This window comes from Oryctolagus cuniculus, chromosome 18, assembly GCF_964237555.1.
Source record: "Oryctolagus cuniculus chromosome 18, mOryCun1.1, whole genome shotgun sequence".
NCBI lineage: Eukaryota > Metazoa > Chordata > Mammalia > Lagomorpha > Leporidae > Oryctolagus > Oryctolagus cuniculus.
Window position 1 is genome coordinate 3343626 of NC_091449.1, and position 18710 is coordinate 3362335.

At 67.9% G+C, this 18710-nt stretch overlaps 2 protein-coding genes across 2 annotated transcripts; both read right to left on the reverse strand.

Annotated features, from left to right (window-relative positions):
* Window positions 1–520: 520 nt before the first annotated feature.
* On the reverse strand, window positions 521–2282 carry ZNF581 (zinc finger protein 581). Its single transcript, XM_070063604.1, has 2 exons — window positions 1957–2282; window positions 521–1625 (listed from the first exon to the last, which is right to left on the reverse strand). The coding sequence occupies exon 2, from the start codon at window positions 1604–1606 to the stop codon at window positions 1037–1039; it is 570 nt and encodes a 189-aa protein (XP_069919705.1). The 5' UTR covers window positions 1607–1625; window positions 1957–2282; the 3' UTR covers window positions 521–1036.
* Window positions 2283–2412: 130 nt separating this feature from the next.
* Window positions 2413–3211, reverse strand: ZNF580 (zinc finger protein 580). The gene has a single exon (XM_070063613.1). The coding sequence runs from the start codon at window positions 3209–3211 to the stop codon at window positions 2690–2692; it is 522 nt and encodes a 173-aa protein (XP_069919714.1). The 3' UTR covers window positions 2413–2689.
* Between the last annotated feature and the right edge of the window lie 15499 nt (window positions 3212–18710).

The following is an 18710-nucleotide window of genomic DNA, read 5'->3' on the forward strand; positions in this document are numbered from 1 at the left end:
AGGTGAGACCCCGCCGTTTTCGGCAGAGGCCGGGGGCCGCACTTGCGCGACGGCCCCTTACAGCACTCCCCCGCCCTGCACGAAGCTCAGGCAGGGAGCGTCACGAAATTCCCATCCCAGCGAGATGGTTTGGCTGCAGGGGTCCCTCGGGTGGGTGGCGACGGTCCCCCGAGAAGGGGAGGGCGGTGTGGGAAAGTTGAAGAGGAGGAAGATCGTGGTGTGTGTACCCAGGGCCCGGCCAGGGCAGACCCCACGATCGGTTCCCAGGAAGGGGAGGGTCCCCCTCTCCCCGGGAAATGAGGGGTTCAGAGGCTGCGTGCCAGCCCGGAGGACGTGCTTCCGGCCTCAGTGTGCTCACCTGTAGAATGGGGGAATCCGACCCCTCCCGGCACCGCGCGGTGGTGGACACGCGCAGCAAGCCCGCCCCCGCACCTGTCCACAGTCAGACGGCGGGGTAGGGGGCACAGCCGCGGCCCCTTCGCGGCGGGAGGCTCGCGCGGAGCAGGCAAGGCACGCGGGGTGGGAAGGCAGGCGTTTATTAACCCCGAGGCCCGGCCGGCCGCGCCTGCGCCCCCGGGAAAGCTGCGGGCAGGGGCCCCGCGGGGCCGCGCGCCCTACATGGGTCTCTCTCTGCAGCGCAGGCGTGCGTGCGTGGTTAAGTCTCAGAGGGGAGCCTCGTCCACCCGCGCAGGCCAGAGGGCGCTAATGGCACAGAAGCGCGGCGTCCCACGCACTCGCGAGTCAATGCTTGCAGCGGTGTGTCTGTCACGGTGCACTGCACCTCGGGGACCCCAAAACACACCGGATGCCGTCCGTCCGTCCAGTCTCGGGCCCTGGCCGGGAGTAGGCAGCGGGACGCAGCTCTGGGCCCCGGCTGCCTCCCAGAGGCCACGGAGTCCGCGCACGCCGCGCCCGGGGCCCACCGCGGACAGCCAGGGCTGGGCGGGGGTCGGGGGTCTCCCCCTCCGCGCGCTCCTCCCCAAGCCCTGCCTGCGGAGGGGATGCGGGCGGGGCCTGCGGGGCGGCGCGTGGCCGCTCACGGGTGTTTCCACCGCGCGTGCTTCTGCAGCGTGTTCTGCTCCATGAAGCGGCGCGGGCAGTGCGGGCACTGGAAGGGGCGCTCGCCCGAGTGCACGCGGCTGTGCTGCGCCAGCTCGCCCGCGTCCCGGAAGCGGCGTGGGCAGAGCGGGCAGCCGTGCGGCCGGCCCCCGCCGGCGCGGTGCACGGCGTGGTGGCGCGCCAGGTGGCTGGCCCGCTTGAACGCCTTCCCGCAGGTGTCGCACTCGAAGGGCTTCACCTCCGAGTGCGTGATGCTGTGGCGCTGCAGGTAGGACATGTACTCGAACACGCGCGAGCACACGGGGCAGCTGTAGCACTTCTTCTGCGCCGCGCCCCCGTCCGCGCGCGGCGGCCCCGGCGCCGCCTCGTCCACCAGCACCGTGTAGGGGACGCCCTGCGTGTCGATGAGCAGGTAGTGGCTGAGCCGCGCAGGGGGCGAGGTCTGCGGGGACCCCGCGGACGACGAGGGGCCCGGCTCCGGGGCCTCCATGGCCTGCGCGCGGGCACGCGCCGGGGGCTGCGGGCAGGGGCTCGGCAGCACCAGCATCCGGCGGCGTGGCTGAGGCCTGGCGGGCGGGAGAGCGGAGTTCAGAGCGCCCGCTGCGCGCCCCCCACCCCAACTCCACCCGCACCCTCCGGGGCTCCCGGGGTCCAGGGCGGCCGCCCCAGGCCCCTCCTCGGAGGGCGGCCCTGGACCCCGCCCCCCGGGCCTCCAGGCCTCACCCCGCCCCAGCGCCGCCCACGCGCCCCCACCCGGGCCTCCGGCGTCGGCCGCGTCCCTGTGGTCACGCAGAGGCCGCTCCCGCCTCCCCGCGGCCCACGCCCTCTCCGGCCGGCCGCCACCTCGGGACCCCCAGGCTCCCGCCCGCCCCGCGGCCACGCCCCTCGCCCACCTACCTGCAGGTCCTCCGGGGTCCTCGCCCATCCACCACCACCTGCGGCTCGCGGGACCCGCGCGGGGAACGCCCCCCGGGACGCCGGCCCGCAGGTGCCCTCCGCCGGCCCGCCCTCCTCCCGGCCCCCGTACGCGGTGCAGCGGCCTCCGAGGTCCGGGCGGCCAGGGGCGGCGCCGCACCGCCTCCGCGGCTGCGGGCGGCGGCGCGGGCGGCAGCACGGGCGCTCCCGCGGAGGCCGGCGGCGCCCGCAAAGACGGGAGGAGCCCGGGAGCGCGGGGCGAGGGTCCGCGGCTGCAGCGGCGGGGGCGGGGCGCCGGGGCGTGCGGGAAACGGCTCCGGCCGGAAACACGCGCCGGAAGGAAGGTTCCCGGGGCCGCCCCGCGCCCCGCGCCCCGCGCCCCGCGCCCCGCGCCCCGCGCCCCGCGCCCCGCGCCGCACGCAAAGAAGAGCCCGGGGACCGAGTGCGGAATGTTTATTGAGCCAAGGGGGGGCGGTGGAGGGGCAGATCGGGGCAGACACAGACTCGAGCCGGACCGGGCCCCTGCCCCTCCGGTCGCGCTGTCCACGCAGGGGAGCGCGGAGCTCGGCGGGGCCGGCGGCTTCGGTCTTCGTCGCACGGCCGGACGCGGGGGGTGGGAAGGAGACGGGGGAACCGAGGCCCGGGGCAAGGCGGTGACCTCCGCAGAGCCAGGGAGCGTGCGGGAGTGGCGCGGGTGGCCCGGCGAGGCGGGGCCTCAGTGCAGCCGCACGTGCTGCGCCAGCTCTGCGGCGTCCTGGAAGCGGCGCGGGCAGAGCGGGCAGGTGTGCGGCGGCCCGGCGCGGGCGCGGTGCGTGGCGCGGTGCCGGGACAGGTGGCTGGAGCGCTTGAAGGCCTTGCCGCAGGCGCCGCACGTGAACGGCTTGAGGTCCGAGTGCGACACGCGGTGGCTCTGCAGCCGCAGCGGGCTGGCGAAGACGCGGGCGCACTCCGGGCAGCTGTAGCCCTTGCGCGGGCCCGGCTCGCCCGCGGCCGCCTCGCGCGGGGCCCCGGCGCCCCGCGGCTCCTCCTCCAGCTGCACCGTGTACGTGTAGGGGACCCCGTTCGCGTCGATGAGCAGATGGCGGCCCAGCCGCGGGGGCCGAGGCCCCGCCGCCGCCGAGGGCGTGGAGGGCGCGCCCTCCGCCTTGGGGAACGGGGGCGCCTTGGGGGGCGGTGGGTCCATGACCTCCGGGGAGGCGGCCCGAGGGTGCGGCGGCCGCGGCGGCAGCAGCAGCATCGGGAGCGGCAGCTGCGAGCGGCGAGGGGAGACGGGTTACGATGGCCCCTTCCCCTGGAAAATGGGGGTCGCCCCCCTGGGCCTCCCCGGCCGCGCCCCCGCCCCAGCCTGCGCTTCCAGACCCGGCGAGGGGAGACGGGTTATGATGACCCCTCCCTTGGGGAAATGGGGGGCCGCCCCCCGCCCCAGCCTGCACCTCCAAACCCGGCGGCTGGGAGCGGCGAGGGGACACGGGTTACGATGACCATTACCCCTGGGGAAATGGGGGGGACGCCCCCCCAGGGCCGCGCCCCCGCCCCAGCCTGCACCTCCAGACCCGGCTGCTGGAAGCAGTGGAGGGGAGACGGGTTACGATGGCCCCTTCCCCTGGGGAAATGGGGGGGGACGCCCCCCGGGGCCCGCCCCCCCCGCCCCAGCCTGCACCTCCAGACCCGGCGGCTGGGAGCGCCGGAGGGGACACGGGTTACGATGACCCCTTACCCTGGGGAAATGGGGGGACGTCCCCCGGGGCCCGCCCCAGCCTGCACCTCCAGACCCGGCGGCTGGAAGCGGTGGAGGGGACACGGGTTACGATGGCCCCTTCCCCTGGGGAAATGGGGGGCCGCCCCCCGCCCCAGCCTGCACCTCCAGACCCGGCGGCTGGGAGCGCTGGAGACGGGTTACGATGGCCACTACCCCTGGGGAAATGGGGGGACGCCCCCCCAGGGCCGCACCCCCGCCCCAGCCTGCACCTCCAGACCCGGCGGCTGGAAGCGGTGGAGGGAAGACGGGTTACGATGGCCACTACCCCTGGGGAAATGGGGGGCCGACCCCCGCCCCAGCCTCCAGACCCCAGGACTCCAGCCGGCACCTCGCAGGCGCCGTCCAGGCGAACCCGGCGAGGCGTGGCCGCGACCCGCCGCTTCCTCGCGGGTCCTCGCCCCGGCCCCGCGCGCACCCGCACCCGCACACGGCCCGCAGCCCCGGCCTCTTTTGTCTCCCGCTGCGAGCCCTCCTGGGGTCCCGGCGGCCCGCCCTCGCCCCTTCCCCGGCTCGGGGCGCGGCTGGCGCTGCGGACGCCCCCGGCCCCACCCCCGGGGCCCCGCTGACCCAGTTCCCCACTTGGCACGCGGGTCTCCGTCCACACCGCCGCGGGCTGCGGGGCCTCGGGTTCCTCCCCCCACCCAACTCCCGGTCCCAAGCCCCCTCCGCGTGCACAGCCGGCCCCACCCCAGGTCCGCCGCACCGCCCGGGGCCCTCGGGCTCCCCGCGCCCCACCCCGGCGCCCCAGCCCACACCCCCGGCCCTGCCCAGGCTCCTCCCCCCATCCCGGCCCCCGTACCCGGTGCGGCGGCCTCTCGGGTCCGGAGGAGCGAGCCGAGGTCCCGGGCGGCGCCGGGCTTCCCCCTGGCGAGCGCCGGCGTCGGCACCGAGACTCCGGGGGCAGCTCCGGGCCGGCGGCGCCGGGGACGCGGGGACCCGGGGGCGCGGGCGCGGGGGCGCGAGGGGCGGCGGCGTCCCTGGGAAAAGGCGCCGGCCGGAAGCGCGCGCGGGGCCCGCACGAAGGTTCCGCCCCGGCGGAGCGCCGGCGAGGACGCAGCCCCCCGGGTGGGAGCGGCCGGTGCCGCCGGGGTCTCGGACAGGGCCGGTCAGCGGCTGGGACGGAGCCTGAGAAATCGGCAGCCCGCGGCTGAGTCTCGGGCCTGACGTCCCACCGGGCCCTGGAGCGCCCGGGAGTGTCCACTTCCTCCGCCCGAGGGCGAGGGGCGCTTCGCAGGCTCGGGTGACCCTCGAGGCCGCGGCGGGGCCACCTCCTAGGGCGCTGTCCAGCGGCGCCTGCTGCCCATCGCTCACCGCACACCAAGCACCTGCCGCGGGCCCGTGCGGCGCACGCATCGCTTCCCCTTCTTCAAACCTCACCGGCCCCGAGTGGACACTTGACCCCGGGCAGCTGCAAGACGGTTTCGACCACAAATCTTGGGGGGGGGGGGTTCACGTGAACGTTCTACTGGGAAAAGTACTTTTTAAAGCTTTATTTAGCTGATAGGCAGTTAGAGAGGCTTCCTTCCATCCACTGGTTCACTCCCCAAATGGCCGCAGCGGCCAGGCTGGAGCCAGGAGTTTCTGGGTCTCCCACGCCGGTGCAGGGCCCAAGGACTTGGGCCATCCTGCACTGCTTTCCCAGGCCACAGCAGAGAGCTGAATCAGAAGAGGAGCAGTCGGGACTCGAACCAGGGAACCGGCGCCCACACGGACAGCTGGTGCCACAGGCAGACAGCCTACCCGCCCCGGCACCGGCCCCTGTACTGGGCAGTATTTAAAATGCACACAAATGAAGTTCCTAGGCGCACTGGGAGCGGGGTCTCGACTTGGCGACCTTCAGCTGCAGTTGGAAACCCTCTGCCTTCCCCAGGAAACCTCCCTCCATTGAAGCAGCATCGTTAATCCCAGCCCGAGATCGGCTTCCCCAAGCTATGCCTTCCAGACGGGCGGCCAGAGCCCTGGGGGTGGGGGGGGCCCAGGGCCCCGGAGGGGCGGTGGGGGGGGTGGGAAGGAGGTGGGCGGGCGGCCAGGGCCCCCCAGGTGGCGGGGGTGGGGGGGCGGCCAGGGCGCCCGGGGGAGGCGGGGCAGGGGTGAGGGGGCGGCCAGGGCCCCCCAGGTGGCGGTGGGGGGGCAGGAAAGGGGTGGGAGGGCGGCCAGGGCCCCTCGGGTGTGTGGGGGGCGGCCAGAGCCCCGGGCAGGGGTGGGTGGGGGCGGCCAGGGCCCCCCTGGGTGGCGGGGGTGGGGGGGCGGCCAGGGCCCCCGGGGAAGGCCGGGCGGGGGTGAGGGGGCGGCCAGGGCCCCCCAGGTGGCAGTGGGGAGGTGGGAAGGGGGGTGGCCAGGGCCCCCGGTGGCAGTGATGGGGGCCGCCAGGGCCCCTGCTGGGGGTGGGGGGGGCGGCCAGCCCCTCACACTGTGCGTCGGCCCGGACACCTGCTGTAGGTACACAATACCAAACAGACGCCCAAGATGCAGTACCCGAGGTGGGGGCAGAAGCCATCTCCTGAGTGATTTTTACTTTTTAAAACCTTTATTTCTTTGCAAGGAAAAATGACAGAGAGAGAGGATCTTCCGTGTGCTGGCTCGGCCCTCAGATGCCTGCACAGAGCTGGCGCTGGGCCAAAGTCAGCAGGCAGGCGCTCCCGCGTGGGCGGCAGGGACCCCGGACACTTGGGCTCTCCTCCAGGCCTTCTCAGGCCTTGGCAGGGAGCTGGGCTGCAAGCAGAGAGGCGGGGACCTCCCAAGTGCTGGCTTCACCCACGGCACGGGTGCCCGCCCCCAAGGAACACTTCCCACGCTGAATCACATTTAATAGATTTTTTTTATTTATTTTTTTGAGAGGCAGAGTGGACAGTGAGAGAGAGACAGAGAGAAAGGTCTTCCTTTTGCCGTTGGTTCACCCTCCAATGGCCGCCACACCGCACTGATCCGATGGCAGGAGCCAGGTGCTTCTCCTGGTCTCCCATGGGGTGCAGGGCCCAAGCACCTGGGCCATCCTCCACTGCACTCCCTGGCCACAGCAGAGAGCTGGCCTGGAAGAGGGGCAACCGGGACAGAATCCGGTGCCCCAACCGGGACTAGAACCTGGTGTGCTTGCGCCGCAAGGTAGAGGATTAGCCTAGTGAGCCGTGGCGCCGGCCATGAATCACATTTGATAATTACCTTGGATAGTAACTGCGTTAAGTAAGGCATTCATTAAAATTAGCACCACCGGTTTCTTTTTGCCTTTTTTTTTCAGCATGGCTACTAAAGACTTTTCAGCATCATGCCGGGCCCACATCCTGGTTCTGCTGGACAGCGCTGCCCTAGAGGGTCCCCCCCCTTAGTACCGGCCACTGTCGCCTTCCCGCACCCGGGGTCACAGCCCCCAGAGGGCTTCAGTGACACCCTCCGTCTACACTGCTGGCATTTGGGGCAGGGTCACTCGGGGGGGGGGGGGTGTCCCTGGCCTGACCCACCCATGTCCTGTCCCCGTCAGGACCTGTGAGGGCCTAGCTCCTTTCTGATCGGTGTTACTCTGCCTCCCCTGCTGTCCGGCTCTGCCCCGGTCTACTCTGTGGTCCGATCCAGCGGAGATGGGCGTTTGGCTCAGCGTCCGCGTCGCCGCCCGGGAGGCCCGCACCCCACACTGGGTTCAGGTCTCAGCCCCGTCCTGCCCTGGCTTCCTGCCGCACCGCCCACCTGGCCGACCCTCACGGAGCTCTGGGCTCCCGGCCTCAGCCTGGCCCAGCTCCAGGCACCCGGGGAGTGACCCAGCGGTGGAAGACCTCTCTCTCTGCCTTTCTAATAAAATGAAAGTAACTTTAAAATCAAGACTTCTGTGACCCAGCCAGGGTCCTAGAAGAGGGCAGGGGTGCACTCCAATGTTGAATGACAGAGTGAAGGGATTCTGTCGCCCACCGGAAGTCGGGCATCATCGGCCCCAGTGCTCCAAACCCCTGCCCACCCCGGGACACGAGGCTGAGGACCAGAAAGGCCCCGTGCCACCCGCCCCTGAAATGCACACAGAGCCACGCCCCCCCCCCAACGTCGGCCCCAGCCCTGCCTCTCCTCTTGCACCCTGCACCAGCCTCCTCGCCGATATGGCCTCCAGTTGCCTTCCCACACCGGCTCGCTCCTCTCACACCCGTGCGCCATACGAACAAACCCCGTCCTCGGTCCCCGTCAGCCCTGGGACCAAGCCCAAGTCCAGTGGTGCGAATCCGAGGCCCCCCGTGCGGTGGCCCGGCCACGTCTCCCCCCACCCCCCGCCACTCCCGGGCTTCACAGCCCCGCGCCACACCAGGGTCTGACAGCTCCACGCGCTAAGGCTGGCGAGCTGGTGCCTGCCCGGGACCTCCTCCCCGCACCCCTGCCCACAGCCGGACATCTCCCGGGAGCCCCTCACCAGCCTGCCGGCTCCGAAGGCTCTGACATGGCTACTTAAAAGGCACCCCCCCCCCCGTCTGTGCCTACAGCAGGAACCCTTCACCTGGGCACTCGTGGTTTTTCACAACCTGACCCCTTTGCAAAATCCTGGCCTCATCCAACCCAGCCCGGAGTGCCACAGTGAGCCACTCCGAGTTCTCCACCCACGCCAAGGTTGGTCTGCCGCGTCTCTGCTCCTGGTCTGCCCAGCGCCCCCACCCCGGCCTCTGCTCCCGGTCCGCCCGGCGCCCCCACCCGGCCTCTGCTCCCGGTCCGCCCGGCGCCCCCACCCCGGCCTCTGCTCCCAGTCCGTCCGGCGCCCCCACCCCGGCCTCTGCTCCCGGTCCGCCCGGCGCCCCCACCCCGGCCTCTGTCGGCCTCTGCTCCCGGTCCGCCCGGCGCCCCCACCCCGGCCTCTGCTCCCGGTCCGCCCGGCGCCCCCACCCGGCCTCTGCTCCCAGTCCGTCCGGCGCCCCCACCCCGGCCTCTGTCGGCCTCTGCTCCCGGTCCACCCGGCGCCCCCACCCCAGCCTCTGCTCCCGGTCTGTCTGGCGCCCCCACCCCAGCCTCCAAGGCTCCAGGAAAAGCCCTGTGCCCCTCTGGGCAGTCTCTCTCCCCTCCAGCTGCAGGGGGCAGAGCCCCCAAACGTCAGCTCACACTGCCTGCGACAGGGACTCTGTTCAACCCTCGGTCTTCCAGCCCCAGGAAGGGCAAAGGGGGCGGAGCAGGCGGGAGTCGCTGGGTCACCCCAGCCAGCCACCCTCTGCAGTGCCTCCCTGGAGGGGGCCCTCTTTCTACAGGACAAAGAGCAACAAAAGGTCTTTGTCCAGATAGGAACCAAAGCCAGAGGGGCCAGCGCTCCATCTGCTGCTGCTAGCCACCCACTGGACAGCTGGGGGAACCCAAGGGTGGGCAAACAGGCGAGGGAGGGGCAGTCAGTGGCCCGGGGCCGGCTAGGGTGGTGTCCCCTCCCTGCAGAGAAGACATGGTGGCCGGAAACCGCACCGGGCTCTAGTCTCCCTCAGTTCCTTGGCCTTGGCCTCCACAACCGTGCGGGAAGTCCCTGAGTAGCCGTGGGGTGCAGCGGGCCAACTTGGCAAAATGTGGGGGGCAGAGCCGGCGGGAGACGCTGGGTCACCCCGGCCGGCTGGGACAGCCAGGTGGCAGAGGGTGCTGGGCACACGCAGGGCCAGAGTGCCCGGGGTGAGACGGGAGCGTGCGGAAGGCAGGGCCTTGGGCCCATGGCGAGCGCCTGGCCAGCGTGGGAGCCGCCCGTCCCTCTGGGTCTCTTCCTGCTGCCCCTTCAGCGTGGCCACGGAGCGAGTCTGTTTAGGGGCACAGGTGCGACAAGAGGCGACCGGTCTTTAGGATGAGCTCCGGGCTGGACGGGGGACCACATCCCCCATCAGGGGGCCGGGCCCGTGTCCCGGTTACTCAGCCTCCGGCCAACGTGCGCCCCACTCCCAGGTCCTCGGGTCCCGACCCTGGCTGGCCGTGGGGGTGTCTGGGAAGCACGTGAATGACCTCTCTTTCCTTTCAAATAAATAAATAAGTGAACATTTTTTAAAAGATTTCTTGTAACGGCAGGCGCCGCGGCTCAACAGGCTAATCCTCCGCCTTGTGGCACCGGCACACCGGGTTCTAGTCCCGGTCGGGGTACCGGATTCTGTCCCGGTTGCCCCTCTTCCAGGCCAGCTCTCTGCTGTGGCCAGGGAGTGCAGTGGAGGATGGCCCAAGTGCTTGGGCCCTGCACCCCATGGGAGACCAGGAGAAGCACCTGGCTCCTGCCTTAGGATCAGCGCGGTGCGCCGGCCGCAGCGCGCCGGCCGCGGCGGCCATTGGAGGGTGAACCAACGGCAAAGGAAGACCTTTCTCTCTGTCTCTCCCTGTCCACTCTGCCTGTCAAAAAAAAAAAAAAAAAGTAAGAAAGATTTCTTGGAAAAGTCACAGAGAGACGGACAGAAGGAAAGAGAGGTCTCCCATCTGCTGGTTCACTCCCTAAATGGCCACACGGCCAGGGCTGGGCCAGGCCACGCCAGGAGCCCAGAGCGCCATGCAGGTCTCCCGTGTGAGCGCAGGCCATCTTCACCGCCCTCCCGCGGGCATCGGCTGAGAACTGGACTGGGGGTGGAGCACTGGGCCCGGAACCAGTGCACCCGCGTGGGAGACCCGCAGGAAGCTCCTGGCTCCTGGCTTCGGCCTGGCCCAGCCCTGGCCATCTGGGGAGTGAAGCAGCAGAGGGACCTCTTTCTCTGTCTGCCTCCCAAATGGATAAGTCTTTTCACAAAGAGACAGACGGGGCAGAGAGCGCAGTGGCTGGGCCGGCGTGGGCACGGACCGCCGTGTTGCCTGACCGCCTCACCCCCAGGGCGGCCGAGTGGGCAAGGTGCGCCCTGGCCTTGACCCCAGGAGAGGCACCCCAGGTGTCGCCTGGGCTCTGGCGTGGACGACGCCCCGGCTCCGCCACGGGAGAAACCGCCGCAGGGCGGTGTGGCCCGCGGTTCCCGCTCCCTTTCCGGAACGCTCCAGGTTTCCTCCTCCCCGTCGGGGAGCCCTCTCCCCCCCCCCGCACCCCTGCTCCCCCAAACTCCCCAACGCCAAGGTCCCTTCCGGGGACCCCACCAGAGCTGTCGCCTACGAAAGCCTGCATCCCATTCTCCCGTCGCCTCCCACTGCCCACTCCCAGGGCCCCCGCCCCGGGGCCTCCCTGGTCTCTGCCCGTCCTGTGTCCCCTGGGATCCCCCAGTGGCGCCCTCGCGGGTCCATGGCGCCCGCCCTGCGCCCCGCGGATGCTCACCGAGCACCGCCAGGCAGGGCTCCCCGCCGGCCCCGCCCGTCCCACGGCGCCGTCCTCTCGTCCCGGGACCTCCCCCTCGGAGCACGGCCCTTGCCCTCCATGCAGGCCAAGGAAGAGGCGCCCAAGAGTCTGCGCCTGGGGTCGGAGGACATTGCTTGACGTTCGGAGAGCGCTTGGCAGCCATGAGGGGCTCAGTGGCAAGGGGGAGGGTGTTCGCGTGAGACCCTCCCGGTAGGAAACACACACCCTGCAAGGAGAAGTTCCAAAAGCCTTTCGTTCCGCTGTCCTGAGTCTCGTTCAACAAATATTTATCCATTCATTCATTCACTTATCTGAGAGAGAGAGCGAGCGAGCCAGAGACAGAAAGAGAGAGACAGAGAGAGAGCGAGAGGAGAGGGGAGAGACAAAGAGACAGAGAGGATAGAGCCAGAGAGACAGAGATAGAGAGAAAGAGAGGAGAGAGGGACAGAGACAGAGAGAGAGAGAGAGAGAGCGCCCTTCCACCCGCTGGGTCACTCCACAAATGCCTGCAATGGCCAGGAGTGGGCCAGGCCGGAGCTAGGGGCCAGGAACTCCACCCGGGTCTCCCACACGGGTGGCAGGGGCCCAGGTCCTTGAGCCACGGCCCGCTGCCCTCCCAGGCGTGGTGAGCTGGATTGGAAGTGGCTGCGGGGCTTCATCCCAGGACCTCCCACGTGACAGGCAGGTGTCCCCAGCGACCGCTTAACTGCTGCGCCAACCAATGCTTTTTGAAGTGTCTGCCGTGGCCGGGCCTCTGAGGTCACACAGGTGCGGGCGGGACGGGACGGGAGCGCCTGCCTGCCTGCCTGCCCGCCTCGGGCCACCTTGCGCCTGGTTTGGTGTGGACTTGACACCTGCTACTACCAGGACTCTCCCGGGCGCCTGGCGGGGGCGACAGAGCCCAAAGCTTCCCAACGTGCGCCCCCACCTCCAGTCTCCCAGGGCTCGCAGCTGCACCTCACAAGGCTGGGGTTTCGGAGAAGGTCCTTAGATGAGACGGAGACCCAGAGCCAGGGGTGCAACGCAAAATAGGCCTTCTTACCTCTCAGCGACGTCGGGTACAAGGGCCAGAGAGGGAATGTGGGTGGAGAAGCACAGAGCTTGCTTGCTTGCTTTTTAAGATTTATTTATTTATCTATTTATTTGGAAGTCAGAGTTACACAGAGAGAGGAGAGGCAGAGAGAGAGAGAGAGAGAGAGAGAGAGAAGGGAGGGAGGTCTTCCATCTGCTGGTTCACTCCCCAATTGGCCACAGTGGCTGGAGCTGCGCCAATCCAAAGCCAGAAGCCAGGAGCTTCCTCCAGGTCTCCCACATGGGTGCAGGGGCCCCAGGACCTGGGCCATCTTCCACTGCTTTCCCAGGCCACAGCAGAGAGCTGGACTGGAAGAGGAGCAGCTGGGACAGGAATCGGCACCCACATGGGATGCCGGCACTGCAGGCTGGGGCTCTACCCGCTGTGCCCCAGCGCCGGCCCCTGTGGTGCAGGGGGTTAAGCTGCCATTTGCAGCAGCGGCACCCCCTGTTGGAGAGCCAGGTCCTGGCTGCTCTGCTCCTGACCCAGCGCCCTGTTAATGCACCCGGGAAAGCAGCAGATGCTGGCCCTACTGCTTGGGCTGCTGCCACCCAGGTGGGAGATCCCGAGGGAGTCTCCTGGCTTTGGCCTGGCCCAGCCCCAGCCGTTGTAGGTATCTGGGAAGTGAACCAGCAGATGGGAGATGTGCCCGCCCCCTCTCTCCCTCCCTGCCCCTCCCGTTCTAATAAATCTTTTTTTTTTAATTTTTTTTTTTTGACAGGCAGAGTGGACAGTGAGAGAGAGAGAGAAAGGTCTTCCTTTGCCATTGGTTCATCCTCCAATGGCCGCCGCGGCCGGTGCACCGCGCTGATCCGATGGCAGGAGCCAGGAGCCAGGTGCTTCTCCTGGTCTCCCATGGGGTGCAGGGCCCAAGCACCTGGGCCATCCTCCACTGCACTCCTGGGCCACAGCAGAGAGCTGGCCTGGAAGAGGGGCAACCGGGACAGAATCCGGCGCCCCAACCGGGACTAGAACCTGGTGTGCCGGCGCCGCTAGGTGGAGGATTAGCCTAGTGAGCCGCGGCGCCGGCCTCTAATAAATCTTTTTTTAAAGTCCAGACCTCATGTCTCTCTAGATGGATCTGAGCGCCGCTCGGTGGCTTCATTCCCCGTCCGGCAAATCGTTTCCTTATCTACCAGAGAGGTCGTCATTCTTTCCCTCACGTCGAGGTGTAAGTCAGGCAAACTACACAGTCTTAAGACTCATTAGAGACGGATGGATGTGTGCATGTCACCCCCAAGCACCAGCACACTCACTGGGCCATGTAACGTTTCTTCTTTATGTCCCCCCTGGTCAGTAACCCTCATCAAGGACAGCCACCATTCCGACCAACTTCAAAATATTTTAAATTAATTTATTGGAAAGATACAGTGAGAGAGAGACAGAGACAGAGACAGAGACAGAGACAGAGACAGAGAGAGACAGAGATCTTCATCTGCTGGTTGATTCTCCAAGAGCCTGCAACAGCTGGGGTTGGGTCAGGCTGAAGCCAGGAGCCAGGAACTCCATCCTGGTCTCCCACAGGTGGCCGAGACTCAAGTACTTGGGCCACCATCTCCGGCCTCCCAGGAGCATTAGCAAGAAGTCGGCATCCAGCGCGGAGCCAGGACGCACACCGGCCCTCTGAAATGGGAGGCCAGTGTTGCGAGCCGTGGCCTAAGCCTCTGTGCCACAATGCCCGCTCCCCACCACGCCAATGCCCACGCCCGCTCCCCACCACGCCAATGCCCACGCCCGCTCCCCACCACGCCAATGCCCATGCCCGCTCCCCACCACGCCAGTGCCCACGCCCGCTCCCCACCACGCCAATGCCCACGCCCGCTCCCCACCACGCCAGTGCCCACGCCCGCTCCCCACCACGCCAATGCCCAGCTCCTGCAAAGACCACTGCGCCACAGGTACTGTTTTGTGTCCGGCCTCCTTCACTCAGCACTCTCTGCGATCCTCAATGGTGTCATCAACAACTCCCGCGCTGGGCAGATCCCCCTGCACGACCGCCCGTTACTTACGTACTTTCTTACTTACTTAGGTATCTCTGTGGTAGTGGATGTTTGCTGTGCGTCTCAGTCCACTGTGAGTAACACAGTCAGAATGTTCCCGGACTCACCCCTTGCCGGATGCCAGCCCCCACTTGTTGTGTGCGGATGCCGGAGACTGCGCGTGCTTGGTGCCAAAGTCCCTTTAACGTCAGCCCCACCAGCGGCGGTGCAGTGCACGTCCGTCCGGTTCCAACCGGCGTCTCTGAATGACGATGATGTTGGACCCCTTGCCTGTGTCTGGAGGCCACGCTAACACCCCTTGTCAGAAGTCCACCGAAACATCCCGTCCGCATCTCACTTGACGGGTCCCTCGTTCCCAACGGCCAGGTAGGAGCCTGGGAGAGGGGAACCGAGTAGGGGGACGTTACACTGACCTGCCGGTGCTACATGGCGCCCTGCCGCAGGCCTGAGTCACCGAGGGTGGGCGTGTCCGCCACTTCCTTGCTGAAGGCCCTTGTCCAGTCTGGGGGGCAGGTGTGACAGGGAGGGCCTGGAAGGGAAGCTGAATGGACGGTGTGGGCGCCTGCAGCGACCAGCGGTGTGTGAAGGCCCTGGGCCCCAGCGCGAGGCGCTGCAGGACTTGAACCTGGCGCGTCCCTCAAACGTGCACAATCCCACCTCGTGCCCCAGCCGTTCCGCTCCTGCACAACTACCCAACAGGACTGAGACACGCGTCCACTGCGAACCCCACGGCACACGCGCGGCAGCGCCGCCAAGCTCAGCCTCAAGGCGGGAGAGTCTGACAGGAGTTGACACAAGAAGGCGACGTCTCAGGCCCGCACGGGGCTCCTGTGTGCCCCAGAGGCTTGGTCCCCAGCGCAGCTGTGCCGAAGCTGTGGAACCTTTGAGAGGTGTGGCCTCCTGGGAAGCCACCGCGTCCCGGATTCCTCACCCTTGGAGGGGGCTGAGGCTGGTCTTGCAGAGCGAGTTCAGTTTGGGGAAAGTGGGGTTTTAAAAAAAAGATTTATGGCCGGCGCCGCGGCTCACTAGGCTAATCCTCCGCCTTGTGGCGCCGGCACACCGGGTTCTAGTCCTGGTCGGGGCGCCAGATTCTGTCCCGGTTGCCCCTCTTCCAGGCCAGCTCTCTGCTGTGGCCAGGGAGTGCAGTGGAGGATGGCCCAGGTGCTTGGGCCCTGCACCCCACGGGAGACCAGGAGAAGTACCTGGCTCCTGGCTTCGGATTGGTGCAGCGCGCTGGCTGCAGCGGCCATTGGTGAAGTGGTGAACCAACGGAAGGAAGACCTTTCTTTCTGTCTCTCTCTCTCTCTCACTGTCCACTCTGCCTGTCAAAAATAAAAAAAAATTAAAAAAATTAAAAATTAAAAAAGATTTATTTCGAAGGCAGAGTTGCAGACAGAGAGGGAGACCTTCCATCCGTTGGTCCATTCTTCAAATGGCCACAATGGTCAGGGCTGGACCAGGCCAAAGCCAGGAGCCTGGAACTACGTCCGGATCCCCCACTCCCACCGGGTGGACGGAGCCCGACACTTGGGCCACCTTCTGCTGCTTCCCCCATGCGTTAGCTGCGGACTGGATTGGAAGCGGAGCAGCCGGGACCAGAACTGGCGCCCAGGCTTAATCACGGCTCCGTCACGCCAGCCCCCACCGTGGGGGCTAGACTGCCTCATGGAGCGCCCCGTCGTCACGTCCTCCACGGGGAGGCGACGCGGCCAGGGGGCCGGCCGGCGCTGAAGCTGTGCTCTGAGTGTCCAGCGCCAAGCACTCAGACCCTCTGTTGTGAAGTCTGCAGTCCGGCGTGTTGTCCCAATAGACGGCGGAGCCGGGCGGCGCGGTGCCGTCCAGCCACAGCTGCGCGAAGAGCCGCTCCGTGCCACGAACGCACCGCCCCGAGTGGAAAGCTGTCCACCCGCACAGTCCAAACAGCGGACCGCAGCGTCCCCACGCAGTGCCTGGGACGGGCACGTCCATGCGGACGGAGGTGTGCCGGGGTTAGAGCGGAAGTCGGTGCGCCACTTCGTGGACATCTAAACACTGGCGGTGTTCTCTTGGAAACGGAAAGCGCTGTGAGCCACAGCCCTGCGAAAGAGGAAGGCCTCCGTGAGGGCCGAGCCTCCTGCGGGCGCCGGGATCCTTCCTGGGATTCACAGACGGAGAGGCCGAGCAGTCTGGCTCAAGGAAGAGGCTGTCCACTGGGAAGCCAGAGCTGAGGACCTGGGGAGGCCAGAGCCGGGGGGGGGGGACCCAGATGGGGAGGCCAGAGCTGGGGGGGGGGATCCAGGTGGGGAGGCCAGAGCCGGGGGGGGGACCCAGGTGGGGAGGCCAGAGCCGGGGGGGGTCCAGGTGGGGAGGCCAGAGCTGGGGGAATCCAGGTGGGGAGGCCAGAGCCGGGGGGGTCCAGGTGGGGAGGCCAGAGCTCGGGGGGATCCAGGTGGGGAGGCCAGAGCTGGGGGGGTCCAGATGGGGGAGGCCAGAGCCGGGGGGGGGAGATCCAGGTGGGGAGGCCAGAGCTTGGGGGGGGATCCAGGTGGGGAGGCCAGAGCTGGGGGGGGGATCCAGGTGGGGAGGCCAGAGCTCATGGGGGGGGATCCAGGTGGGGGAGGCCAGAGCTTGCGGGGGGATCCAGGTGGGGAGGCCAGAGCTCGTGGGGGGGGATCCAGGTGGGGGAGGCCAGAGCCGGGGGGGATCCAGGTGGGGAGGCCAGAGCTGGGGGGAGATCCAGGTGGGGAGGCCAGAGCTGGGGGGAGATCCAGGTGGGGAGGCCAGAGCTCGTGGGGGGGGATCCAGGTGGGGGAGGCCAGAGCCGGGGGGGATCCAGGTGGGGAGGCCAGAGCTGGGGGGGGATCCAGGTGGGGAGGCCAGAGCTCGTGGGGGGGGATCCAGGTGGGGGAGGCCAGAGCCGGGGGGGATCCAGGTGGGGAGGCCAGAGCTCGGGGGGGGGAGATCCAGGTGGGGAGGCCAGAGCTCGGGGGGGGGATCCAGGTGGGGAGGCCAGAGCCGGGGGGGGATCCAGGTGGGGAGGCCAGAGCTCGGGGGGGGGAGATCCAGGTGGGGAGGCCAGAGCTCGGGGGGGGGAGATCCAGGTGGGGAGGCCAGAGCTTGGGGGGGGATCCAGGTGGGGAGGCCAGAGCTGGGGGGGGGATCCAGGTGGGGAGGCCAGAGCTGGGGGGGATCCAGGTGGGGAGGCCAGAGCTGGGGGGGGATCCAGGTGGGGAGGCCAGAGCTGGGGGGGGATCCAGGTGGGGAGGCCAGAGCTCGTGGGGGGGGGATCCAGGTGGGGAGGCCAGAGCTGGGGGGGGATCCAGGTGGGGAGGCCAGAGCTGGGGGGGGATCCAGGTGGGGAGGCCAGAGCTGTGGGGGGGATTCAGGTGGGGAGGCCAGAGCTGGGGGGGGGATCCAGGTGGGGAGGCCAGAGCTCAGGGGGGGGACCCAGGTGGGGGAGGCCAGAGCTGGGGGGGATCCAGGTGGGGGAGGCCAGAGCTCAGGGGGGGGATCCAGGTGGGGAGGCCAGCATTCAGGGGGGATCCCGGTGGGGGGTGGGTATCCACTGGGAACGGTCGTTATTCAGAATGCCGTGACAGTGGTCGTCTAGGTGAAGAACAGTCATCACTTCAGGACGCCATGAGGAACAATCTCCTAGGTGAGCAACAGTCATTACGTCAGAGCTCCATGAGGGACGGTCGTCTAGGCGAGAACGGTCGTTACGTCAGGACGCCGTGAGGAATGGTCATTACGTCAGAGCTCTGTGAGCGACGGTGGTCTCGGTGAAGAAGGGTCGTTACGTCAGGACGCCGAGAGGGGCGGTCAGTACCTCAGAGTGCCATGAGAGACAGTCGTCTACGTCAGGATGACATGAGCAACGGTCGTCCAGGTGAGGAACTGTCGTTACGTCAGGACGCCGTGAGCAGCGGTCGTTACGTCAGAGCGCGTGAGGGACGGTCGTCTAGGTGAGGAACGGTCATTACGTCAGGACGCCCTGAGCAGTGGTCATTACATCAGGACGCGTGAGGGACGGTCGACTAGGTGAGGAACGGTCATGACGTCAGGACGCCCTGAGCAGCGGTCATGACGTCAGGACGCGTGAGGGACGGTTGTCTAGGTGAGGAATGGTCATTACGTCAGGACGCCTGAGGGACGGTCGTCTAGGTGAGGAACGGTCATGACGTCAGGACGCCCTGAGCAGCGGTCTTTACGTCAGGACGCCGTGAGGGACGGTCGTCTAGGTGAGGAATGGTCATGAGGTCAGGACGCCCTGAGCAGCGGTCATGACGTCAGGACGCGTGAGGGACGGTTGTCTAGGTGAGGAATGGTCATGAGGTCAGGACGCCCTGAGCATTGGTCATTACGTCAGGACGCCGTGAGACCGTCGTCTAGGTGAGGAACGGTCATGACGTCAGGACGCCCTGAGCAGCGGTCATGACGTCAGGACGCCGTGAGGAACGGTCCTCTAGGTGAGGAATGGTCATTACGTCAGGACGCCTGAGGGACGGTCGTCTAGGTGAGGAACGGTCATGACGTCAGGACGCCCTGAGCAGCGGTCATGATGTCAGGACGCTGTGAGGGACGGTCGTCTAGGTGAGGAACGGTCATGACGTCAGGACGCGTGAGGGACGGTTGTCTAGGTGAGGAATGGTCATGAGGTCAGGACGCCCTGAGCATTGGTCATTACGTCAGGACGCCGTGAGA